This window comes from Mauremys reevesii, linkage group 9 (assembly GCF_016161935.1).
Source record: "Mauremys reevesii isolate NIE-2019 linkage group 9, ASM1616193v1, whole genome shotgun sequence".
NCBI classification, from domain to species: domain Eukaryota; kingdom Metazoa; phylum Chordata; order Testudines; family Geoemydidae; genus Mauremys; species Mauremys reevesii.
In genome coordinates this window covers 44,458,877-44,471,206 of record NC_052631.1, presented here as the reverse complement: position 1 = coordinate 44,471,206, position 12,330 = coordinate 44,458,877, and the positions used below count along the sequence as shown (strand labels likewise).

The 12,330-nt window shown below is 43.9% G+C and overlaps 1 protein-coding gene across 4 annotated transcripts in view; it reads right to left on the bottom strand.

The window, feature by feature from the left end:
• Window positions 1-12,105, bottom strand: part of KLHL6 (kelch like family member 6) — a 32,458-nt gene extending 20,353 nt beyond the window's left edge. For 3 of the 4 annotated variants that reach the window (XM_039489147.1, XM_039489150.1, XM_039489151.1), the window contains exons 1-2: window positions 11,785-12,105; window positions 5,834-6,011 (exon numbers count right to left, since the gene is read on the bottom strand). In XM_039489147.1, coding sequence (XP_039345081.1) covers window positions 5,834-6,011; window positions 11,785-12,044 — 438 coding nt within the window. In that variant the 5' untranslated portion in view covers window positions 12,045-12,105. The remainder of the gene's footprint in view (window positions 1-5,833; window positions 6,012-11,784) is intronic. The other variant, XM_039489148.1, reaches the window with a different exon arrangement.
• Window positions 12,106-12,330: the final 225 nt, after the last annotated feature.

Below are 12,330 nucleotides of genomic sequence, written 5' to 3'. Positions count from 1 at the left end.
ACTAGATAATATACAGTTACATACAGACTGATGAGCACAAGGAAAGAATGAGACAATACAGTATGACAAGCAGTGATCTCAGGCAACGCACTGGCAGCCTAACCAATGTCCAGATTTTTTGTAGGCATCATAACAAAAGAGACTTTTAAGGAGGATAATCAAAGGTAGCAAATATGGCCCTTAGTACCACAGAATTTGGGCACCTAATAGTCATGAGTGGAGTTTATTCCCACAACACTTTTGTGATGTAGGAAAGTATTTATCCATATTGTGGATGGGGAACTGAGGCACAGAGTTCATTAAGTGACTTGCCCAAGGTCACACAGGGAGTCTGTGGCTCACCCAGGAATTAAACCTGAGTCGCATGAGTGCCAGTCCAGGGCCCTATCCATTAGATCATCCTTCCTGCCCTTATCATTGTTTATTTACTTGGTGAGTATGCTTGGTGAGCAGCTAATGATTTAAATCAGGTGCAGACAACACAGCTTGGACCGATGAGATACAAAAATGGATGCTTTAGAGACTAGTGTTCTGAAGTACTGAGTGCGGACAACTCCAGTTAAAGCTGGTGGAAACTGCTGGTGCTCACCACCTCTGAAAATCCAGGCCCATGTGAGTTTGGAGGGAGATTTAAATGGACAGAAGGTGGTCACAGGGAGAGGGAGAGAATTCCAGGCATTGGTAGTGGCATAGGAGAAGGATATAAATAGGGCCTCTGAGTCATGGGGGGGGAGATAGATGGAACCCCTGTGAGAGTAACACACCCCCTGCTGATCCAGTTCTGTCACTTTTGTGGTGGTTTGGTGATGAGGCCATCAAATTAAACATCTCTTGGGACTACAGACCATATCTAGGTGGAGGAAGCCATACAGTCTTTGGACTTTATTTGACAGTGTTTCATGAGGCATTAAAAAAGTCTGCAGTGGGACAGATTCTGATCTCAGTTACGCCCATGGAGTACATAAAAACATAAGAATGGCCATACTGGGTCAGACCAAAGGTTCATCTAGCCCAGTATCCTGTCTTCTGACAGTGGCAAATGCCAGGTGCCCCAGAAGAATGAACAGAAAAGGTAATCATCAAGTGATCCATGTCCTGTCACCCATTCCCAGCTTCTGGCAAACAGGCGAGGGACACCATCCTGCCCATCCTGGCTAATAACCATTGATGGACCAATCCTCCATGAATGTACCTAGTTCTTTTTTGAACCCCTATTATAGTCTTGGCCTTTACAATATCCTCTGGCAAAGAGTTCCATAGGTTAACTGTGCGTTGTGTGAAGAAATACTTCCTTTTATTTGCTTTAAACCTGCTGCCTATTAATTTCATTTGGTGACCCCTAGTTCTTCTGTTATGAGGAGTAAATAACACTTCCTTATTTACCACCATCTGACCCATTATTCAGAAACTGCTGTTTGTTTTACAGCAGTGCTTTCATATGGGCTTCCTCTCCTACCTGGCTTCAGCTCTGTTTTAACCATGCAAGAATCATTGTAATTTAAAGGGACACTGTCAAATTGAAGAGTTTTAAATTGATTAATTAAAAATAAATTCCTGTTTCCAAGAGAGCGCCCTTTAAATAATATGCCCTGATTTTTTTTTAATTTTAAAAAATATGTCGGGGTTTCTCTGCTTCCTTGCTGATGTTCTGAAGGGACTTTTCAGGGAGGGAAAAATAGATGGGGCCAAAGAGCAACACTAGCAGATGTTCCTCAGGTCCCCACCTTCCCCAGCACATTTGTGCCTGCCTGACCAACAGCAGCGCCACCATCACTGAGGGCATGTCTATACCTAAAACGCTACAGAGGCACAGCTCAGTGTAGACACCACAGTGACGGGAGGGGTTCTCCCGTTGTTGTAGTGAATCCACCTCCCTGAGAGGTGGTAACTATGTCGACAGAAGAATTCTTCTATCAACCTAGCGCTGTCTACACCGGGGGTTAGGCTGCGTCTCTCAGGGGTGTGGATTTTTCAGTGTACATTTTCAGTGTAGACCAGCTCTGAGTTCCTTCTAGGATCTTCACAGTCTTAGGGAGTGGAAACATTTGTCTTGCACTGTCCCACTCCCAAACTCCTGTTGCTCCCTTTGCAGAAGGCTTGGGAAAGAAGAGCATGTCTCCTCAGCCTCCCCTCCCACCAAAAAATTGTAATTGCGTCCTGGCCCCATCCAAGAATAAAGAGGGCTCCATTGCTGTCCAGCCACAAGCAGAGGTCTGGGAAGTAAAGAAGGGGGTTCTCCCAGTCACCACCTTCCCTGACTCCTGTTGCTCCTCGCAGGGGTCCCAAGAAAAGGAGTCACCTTCCTGATCCTAAGCTCAGAAATGGTAGCAGCTCTGCTCCTTCTTACTGGTAAAACCTCCACTTGGGCTGTGTTTACACTAGACTTCTGTGAGAAATTCCCCACCAATGCTGCCACCAGTTCCTCTCTGCCAGTTGGAGAGTTAGTGCAGTCGAGTCTCCCAGGGCTGCAGGCATTTCAGTGGCTACCAACTCCCTGCTTACATTAGTACTCCCACCATTGCTGCCTTTGCAGGGAAACTTTTGTCCAATAATCTTAGTCGTGGGGAGGTCTTGCTAGGTCCATGGAAGAGCAAGCTTGTGAGCTCCCCCAGCACTGTGCAAGGGAGCTCCCTTCTCAGGCCAGAGTGAGCATGATGTCATCTTGCTGGTGGATGAGACGGGAAGCAAGACTAAACATCAGCAAAACAGTGACCTTGACTTACAAAATAGGCTGTCAAATGCACCGAGTAGATGCCCTGAGGAAAACACTAACCTCTTAGTGTTGTCATTGCAACAGATTTAAAAAACATCAGACAGAAATACAATTTTCTTCTTGACATTGTCCCTTTAAATCAAAAGAATGATTCCAGAAATAAAGCATCAGAATTGCTATGATGGATGCATTTTGACTTTTGCTAATTACCATTACATTAGGGCCCCAATCCTGTAATCCCCATATCCACTGACTATGATGTGAGCAAGATTAGTCTCCGGGTGATTAGCTCAACAAATGGACAACCCTTTCTGAGCACAAGTGATTGCAAGTAACCCCTCATGCTTTGCTTTTTCTTGCATTGCTGATTGAAAAGGGGAGTAGCACCCTGGTATTTAACATTGTTCTAGTAAAGAATGAAGTGCAGAAAAGACAAATAAAAGGAGATGTTATGAATAATTAAAAGTAGTATCCTCATTTTTTTTCTATTTAATGGCAATGATTGGCCATTTTAACTTTATTGTTCTCCATTGTAGGGAGCGTTGTATAACTGTAATTGAAGGAGAAAGAGAAGTGAAACACAGTAAACCCACAATTAAATGCAATCGTATTTAGATTTATTTAAGTAATCAGGGTAGAATTTCTGGGCAGACCTGTATCCTGTTGACATATGTAGACTGTTTACTAAAGTTGAAAAATGACAGGCATTGGTCACAGATATCTGGTTCCTGTTTTGCATTTACATGTGGTCAAGAGATTAGAGAAACGCAACTGACTAATGAACAGGGCTACATTAAAAATCAAAATACTGTGGTTGTTGCTACAGCTTTTGTTCTAAAAATGTCAGCAGTCTGCTGTGCCACCACTCTAGAGCTCTGTAGCTTCAATGTTACCTTGTCTGTCCCAGTGCTATTGAATTTCTCCATTGGGCTATCACTGTCTATTAATACTAATACTTTCCTCTTATAGTAGTGCTTTCCTCCGAAGATCTCAAAGCACTTTGCAAATACTAATTAATCCTCACAGCCTCCCCTGCTTTCTGCCTCCCATAAGGCAGATAAGTATTATCCCCATTTTATAGATGGGAGAAAACGACGTACAAAGAGGATAAGTGACTTGCCCAAGATTACTCATCAAGTCACTCATACAGCTGGGAAAGAACCTAGAACTCCTGACTCCCCAGCCTGTGGGCTAACCACTGAACTATGCTCAGTCTATTTATACGTAGCCTATTAAGTGTAACGTACATATGCTCACAAGTGCACAGAAGTGATGTCAATAGGATGGTCTATATTTTGGTCCTAAAAGGCTCATGAGTGGGTGGAGAGCACTGTTAAGTATACTGTGTGGTTGCATCCATTGACAGAAGGTTGCAGAAGTGTATGGTGCATATGGGGAAAGCAAATCACACATACGGAATGGAGAAAACTATAAATCTTCAACAGGTCAAAATTATTTGAAGCAGGATTGCCCCCTCCCCATTGCTCCGAACCATGCCATCTGGATTTTGCACCTTCACTTAAGCCTTAATTTAAAAAAAAATCCCACAAAACATCGATTTCCACTTTCTTGGGGACACTGTAGTTCCCCAAGGCTAAGTGGACACCTAGGGTAGTGAGGATGAGGACCACCCTCAGCCACCTCTGCCCTCAGTGACAAGGTTGTTTTCTTTGCTTCTGCACAGCAGAAGCTTCTCTGGCAGCTCCCTGACCACCACTTAGCTGTTCTGTTGGGAGCAGAAAGGACATCTGCTCTCAGCCCTTCTAACAGAGAGGTGTGATGCATGCTGGGTACAGTGAGGGTGGGAAGAGGCTGGCAGGGGCCCTAAGATCAGTGCTCAATGAGATTGGGTGACAAGGAGCTTTCTATCACAGCATAGAGGGGCAGCTGAGGCTCTGACAGCAACATGCAGATAAAACCACCAGCTGCTCATAGTCCTATAGGTTGCGGTGAGATAAGGGGTAGGGCCTGAGACAGACTTGGAGAGCGAAGAGGTTGTTGGGGGGGCTTGGACCACACCAAAAGAGAGACAAAAAAGTGGCATGTTGTGCAACACATTGTGTTAACCCTCATAAAGAACTGGAATATTCTCCAGTAATGGTCCAGAACCCATCAGTGTGCAGTAGTGCTACAGCAGGTTTGCAGGATAGAGTAGAATTTCTTATAAAGGCCAGTGCCAGGACCGATACTATCAGTTAAACATTCTAGTTGGGAACTGAGGGTACTACAGTGTTATCAATTCTCAGGATTTTACCACGAGTCTCAGGATATTTCGTGTTTTACTTAAAGCCCCAGCGGATGTAGTCAGGTGACTACATCCAAACCTCGATTTTCAACTTTCATTTTAAAAAAAGTGTCTTGCCCTCGAGGTTTCAGAGTAAAGCCTGAAAACTGATCCTGACAGAGCAAAAAAAAAGAAGAAAAATAGCCCAGCATTTAAAAAAAAAATGTTCTGATTTTGTAATGCTGGGGGTTTGCAATACTGGAATGCTGAAAACATTCATGGGCCATTCCACTCAGGCCATGGGGTTGGAGGGAAGAGAGAAAGGGACGAGAAGTAAAATTGCCTTTTATTAAAATTAAATTACTTTTTGCTGTGTGGAGGTATTTTCCTAACAAGCACACCTCTCCAGAGTACTGTAAATATCAGCTTCTATTATTCTAAAGTAATTGGTTAATCTCAGTGCACAGAGCTTTATATTTGTGAGATTCATAGATTTTAAGGACAGAAGGGACCATTATGATCATTCTAGACTGACCTGCTGAATAATGTAGCCCATTTATAGATCTGCCTGCATTATGATTAGAATGTAGTCCCACTAAGGGTATAATACCATGAGCTTTCAGGCAGCACATGTCTGAAGCTCTTTGGGACAGGGTCTGTCTTTTTGTTCTGTATTTGTACAGCGCCCAGCACAATGGGGTCCTGGTCCATAGCTGGGGCTCCTAGATGTGACCATGATACAAATGAATATGAAGCTGAAGATCTCTAATGGGTATGACAAATTAAAGAAGCATGTAGCAATTTGATCATGTGTGCTGAATTGTATCCTTCTGGCAGCAATGACTGAAACAATGTGTTTCCATTAGTCTATGTGCTGAAGGTGCTTTTTCACTAACCTGAAAAAGGCTGGCGGCTTCTAAGACTTTCTGTACATTTTGCTTTGTGATCAGCACCTGGCTTGTATAAGTGTAGTCCAACAGCATCTGCATGGTTTTTGCATCAACTCCTTGAATTATGATTTTTTCTTCATACTTCTCTTTTAAATCATTGCAGAACATGGCCCTGAAACAAGAGCTGTACATTGGTTACCCAAGAAGGACTACGCATTCTGAAAAAATATAGCTACCAGGTTTGAACCTACCAGCATCAATATGCTCTATCAGTGCAGGACCCTTCTGATTGCTTTGTATTTACACAATTAATATTGTAGCAAAATTACAAAGAAAATTCTTTGTCAATTACTTCCATACCATTGTAGTGCTAGATTTTAAAATATATATTTGCATGGTTATTATACAATGGAGCCCAGTTCAGAGACTATCTGATGATAAAAGCATAGAGCTGCTAAAGGGTCACACTGTCTATTCTGTAAAATGTAAAACATACAGTCTGCAGAAATAGACTGAAGCTTTTTTTAAATAGACACTTGATTCAGGAGTAAACTTCTTAAAATAATGGCCTGCAGTGCATCAGAAGGTTAAATGAAATAGACAGAATAGATCTGTTAAATCATAATGGTAATAATGATGATAATACTTTATCTACATTTACCAAAACACTTCACAAACATCAAGGGCTAAATTGTGCCTGGTCCAGGAGGAGAGGACACAAGGAACTTCATCATTTTCCATCTCTGGGAGAGGGACAGGCATCGAGTTAAAGGGCTGGGGGATGGAGGTGGGCCCATGGAACTAAGGAGACAGGTTTATCATTGGGCCAGTGAACTGGCCTCTGCACTAGAGGTGAGGACTCAATGGGCAGCAGGTGTCAGGTGGGAGCCCCATTGATAGCTGCTGTAATCAGCCTCACTCTCCAGCACTAAACCCCAGTCTCATTCACAACCTCTGCCTCTCTCTAACTTCCCATCATATAGTTCCAAACACATATACTCTTACCCCTCAGGAAGCAAATCCCAATCACGGAGTTTGTTGTGGAGTTGAAAAGTCTGTGTGTTGGGATATAAGGGTATGTGGGTGGTAATGAATCTGAATTGTGGTTGGCTTGGTTGTTGTTATTGCCTTAAATGGCAGTTTCCTTAGGTCGTTGATGTTGTTTTTGAAGGGAAAGACACTTGCACAATCTTAATCCTAACAGAGTATTTTGTGAGGGATATAAACCACAGAATTACCTAAGAGCCATCTAGATGCACTTTGCTTCCTCATCGCTGTTTGATGATCATGCACATTTATCTTCCTTTAATTTTTTAATCCATCTTTTATTTTTGATCCTCTCTTCCAGCAGTTTTCTTCTGTAAGGTGAATTTACTACTGGTGAATAGTTTCTCACTCCCATGTAATTCTGGTTTATGGACTTTAAATACCTGCTGATCATCTTGATCTTGGTCACTGAGTTCAGATATCACTTAGAGGCCATGTGCCAGATTCCAAAGAAGATGCAATCACAACAATAAGATTAGAAGTACCTGACTCTGCTTTCGACTAGAGCCAGAGGAAAACATGTGTGAGTCTCAAATGTAATTCTATCTGCTGTTAACCCTGAATGCCAAATCTTTCTAGATTAGTGAGGACTACATATGGTCAGGGCTGGCTCCAGGGGTTTTGCCGCCCCAAGCAGCCAAAAAAAAAAAAAAAAAAAAAAGCTGCGATTGCGATCTGCGGCAATTCAGTGGGAGGTCCTTCGCTCCCAGCGGGAGTGAGGGACACTCTGCCAAATTGCCCCCGAATACCTGAAAGCCCCGCCCTGCTCCAGAGTGGCTGTCCCAAGCACCTGCTTGATGAGCTGGTGCCTGGAGCCGGCCCTGCATATGGTGCAATGTTAGGAGGACAGTGTGTCATGAGAAGTGAATAATTGTCTTGAGGGCCAAAGTCTTCATGGCCTGAAAAGGTGTGTGTTTCCGGGGGCATAACAAACAAAGATTAGCTATCACTCTGTAAAACCCTAGTGGATGCAAGGCACTGTAGTTTTTACCTCAAAATACCTAGGTGAAGTGAGCCACAGGCAGGGCCTATGCTGTTGACCTCTCCTAGCTACACTGCAGTAAAAGCGACCTGCACCTTGTCTCCACTGGGATTTTACAGCAAGGTAGCCAACCCACGTTAGTTATCCTGCTGTGTATGGTAGGGAAGACACAGCCTTTGAGCAGAAGGCTTGGGCAGATATGATATTTTAAGGAATGGCCACATTCTCATTTTCACTGCACTGACATCACAGCTATTTAGCATTTTTCTGTTCACTGATTTCTACTATGCCAATCTTTCTCACATTAAAGTAAATGGCAAAACAGCCATTAACAACCACAGGAGCAGGAATTAGGCCCTCATTACATCTATATTTTTCACTCTGTCTTGCCATAGTGGGGTGCTGCACTCTGATGAGACTAAATCTGGGGTGTTGCAGGCAGGCAGGCAGGCATTTGAGAACAAAAGCAGCCGGCATACACTCCAGAGAGAGGAGTTCTGTACAAAAAGGTAAAGAATTAAAGGGCACATACTGCAAGTGTGGGTGGTGGAAATGCTTCTCATGTGAGTGAGAAACTGTCTGTTGTCCTAGGATGCAGCTGTTCTGTGCCCTCACTCCTTTATCTCATAGATCTGTGACTGCGGTCTTGTGGTAAGTGGGCACTGATGGTCAGGGGAGGCGCAGCTCTGATCTCACGTACATCATCATCATGAAACTGGAGTAACTCAGTGGAGTTACAGGGGCTTTCCACTCCCATAGGTGAGTTCAGGACCTTGCTTTTGGATTCTTGCCCCAGCTGTGACACTGACTCACTGATCTTAGACAAGTTGCTGAACCTTTCTGTACCTGTCCTCTAATCTTTAAAATGGTGGTGGTAATACTTCCCTCATCTGCCTCATGAGGGAGGCGGGCAGGAGACTTGTTCACTGTGTGTGATGTGTGCTGAGACCCTGAGCTGAAAGGCACTGGGCAACACCACATCACTCCTCCCTGAAGGTTATGGGGAGAGTGGGGGAGGAAGGGATGTAACAAAAAGGAGTCCTGGCCTTTCCTATAGCACCCCTACTGTGGCCAGTCTCTTCCCACTTGACTGACAGATGGGAGATATATCCCCAGGCAACTCTGCCTCCCCAACACTTGCAGGGTCCATTGTACCCCCAGGGCAGTAACTTCCACTGGGCCTGGGTAGAGATGAGGAGAAGAAGTTCAGGATCCGTAGATAGTTTGAGCTTCCTGTCTGCTTTGGAGGTTCCAGGTGCGGAGCTCCTGCTCCTCACCCCCTTCCATGCCATTGTCTTCAGGCTCTTCAGGATGGGTCAGGATGGTGCAGAACTCCCCTTTGCGGGATTGAAGGGCTAACATATACCTCAGGATTTGCCTCATAATTACGTGGGGGGATGATTGTAGGTATTTATACATCTGTGTGCATGCATAGATATTGCAGATGTACACATGCAGGAGAAGTGGAGCTTTCATTGGTTGAGCACATGGTTTAAAGTGTGAATGCCTGGATTCTAATCCCCACCATGGCCCTGATTTTCTGTATCCTTGGAGAAGTCACTTAGTCCAAAATTTTCAGAAGTGGCCACTAAGGAGGGATGCTTCTCTTTTCAGGTGCCCAACCCAGTGAGCTACCAGAGGCCTGACTTTCAGAGGTGCTGAGCCCCGCTCAGAAATAAATGGAGCTTTAGGACTAGGGACATGCCGTGACAGCAACAGTAAGGCATGGAGCAACTCACTTGCATGCCTGAGGCTGTCCAAAATGGCATCCTCCATGCGGCGTGACTTCACATGAATACGACGCATGCTAGGTCATGTGATGCAGAGGATGCCATTTTGTTCTACAAAATTGTGTCTTCTATGGGGGCCAGACAGAAGCATCCTGCAGGCCACCCGTGAGACAATGCACTCCTGGTTGGGAATGCAGGGCATACTTGGCAGACATGGATGGCACGCCACTGCTTCGGACTCAGATTTTCAAAAATGGGTGTCTAAAGTAAGGCTTCCAAGTCCAAATTTAGATACCCAGGAAATGGGAGCTGCAGTGTGCCCAGCAATTTTGAATATCAAGCCACTTAGGTGCCTAAATTTGGACTTGCAAGTGTAAGATTAAGCACCCATGTTTGAAAACCTTGCCAAATTTTGGGCTTCCCCAACTACAGGGTGCTTCTGAAAATGCTGACCTTAACCTCTGTGGACCTGTTTCTTCACTGCCATGTGCAAATCAGGTGTAAAATGCTGCTCTTCTGATTTGGTGCCCTCTTTGCATCATTAACTTTGCGCAGCAGAAGTGAAGAATTAAGGCATGTTTCAGGATACAGGACTCCATCAGAAGCATTATGTTATGTCTGCTCTTCAATAATAACTGAGGAAGGACTAAAGGTTGATACCTCTGCCTGGCCTCTGCTCAAACCCTGTTTAAAGTGTGAATTTACTATTAATTATTTATATTATGTTAGCACCCAAAATGTGCTAGGCCCTGTACAGACCTAAAGACCCCAATTCAGCATGACAAATCAGTGAAATCCCAGCACAGGAATAATTCTTGAATCTATTTGCTCTCTGCAGACATGCAGCATCCAGTGAACCCTTGTGAGATACATCAACAAGGTCTCATAGGCTTTTAGTTTCTTGGGGTATTTGTCATTGCTGTTAACATGACAGCACCCAGCCAGTATCCACCCTCTTTTTATTGAGTCATCTTTGTGACATGTCCCAAAGGGCTGAGGAGGCATCATAGACCCAAGGGGCATTTCATCCTCCCAAAGTCCTCTGCCAACAGCAGGTGACTGGCTGACAGCAATCAGCTGTGTGCTATGCTGACAGCCACTCGTGTTGCACTGAGGCTCACTCTGGCTGGAGGGACCTGTAATCCCCCGATAACACATAATACTTTTTTAACAGTTAACCATTTTTTCAGTTACATTATTTTAATTCATATTTTAATTGTTTGTTTCTCTTCCCTTTTCCATATGGCACTACTTTGAGAAACACTGGGGCACTGCTTTTAGCTGCATGAGTTTCACATGTAAATATTATTTTGTATTATCTTTAGTATCAGATGCCTAAAATAGCACTTCTCTTGTGATCTCTGTGAGTAAAATTTACTAACCTCCATGAAACTGGCACTTCCTACTTATATCACAAATGATCACAGATTTGTTTGCCTCCAGTTTCCATTGTAGTCAGTCAAGAGGCCATCTCAACAGTTTAAAAAAAAAAAAAGTTCCCAGCCATGCAAATGTAAAGGTCTAACTGATGATGGAAAATGTGTGATAACCAATACTGTGTTTCTCCACAAGTCTCAATTTTGTTCCTTCCAGTGAGTAGCATAAAGTGGGCAGTTCTCTGTGGTTTTAAAAGAACTGAAGGTGGAGTCTTTGGGTCTTTTAAAAATTCTTCCATACAGGGGGTTCCCATCTCTCAACTGATTTTACAATAATCCTGGGAAAGACAGGAAATAGGACACGCATCCTCTTTCCTTCTCAGCGGGTTTACAGAATGTGTGCTCTACCTCATAGTAGTGGGGCGGGGGGAAGACAACTTCCAGAAATGAAGTCACACTAAAATAAAACTATCCCATGATTGAAGTGAATCTTCCTCTTTGCCTGATACACAGATGCATTCAATGAGGGGTAATCAACAACAATGCTCAGAATATTTGGCTAAGATTTTATTCTTCCATTGCTTCACCCGCCAACTGTTTTCCTTCCGTTTGTCTCAAGTAGACGTGACAAATGTTGATACATAAAAATCCAGTGTTTGACACTGTTGCTTTCCTAATTTAAACTATCAAAGGAGGTAAAGGAGTTAGGGGTCCAAAACCCACTGAAAGTGTAGGAGCTGGGCACCCAACGTTAGGCTCCTTAGAAATTCCCAGACTAAATGTACTGAGTAAAAAAGGCTTTTGTTTTTAAAACTGCCTTACCTGAAATAATTGCTTGCTGCAGCAAGGACCACACGGTGGCAAGAGAATTCCATCCTGTCCACACACAGGATGACGTCTGTGAGAGAGTTTTCCAGCCTGAGGTTCTCCAGGCCATTCTGAAGCACCATAGAGAGCCCAGTGTCATCAAACTTAACCTTGTCACCGCTTGAGACTTCCACAAGTTCCCCCATCTTCCTGGAGCACTCATTGTCCAAAGAGACCAGAGGTTCTTCAGAACTTTTCTCTACCATGTCCCCCATGTTTAAACCAGCACAGTGTCATTCCATTGGGGCTTCTCTCTAAAAGAGTTCCTAAGCTTCAGATGAGTTACACTGCCGAAGTTAAGCGGATTTCCTGTCCAGGGCTCTCCGCTTATCTACAGCTGTCACACACACATAACAGGAAGCCTTGTACTTTCTCATCCTGTTAACACAAACAAAGGCTGGGGGGGTGTCTGTGAATTTCAGGCAGTATCAACATGCTTAGAAAAGACTTAAGATGCTTCTGAATGTGAGAAGATTACAGGTGATTGGGAAGACCTCTCTC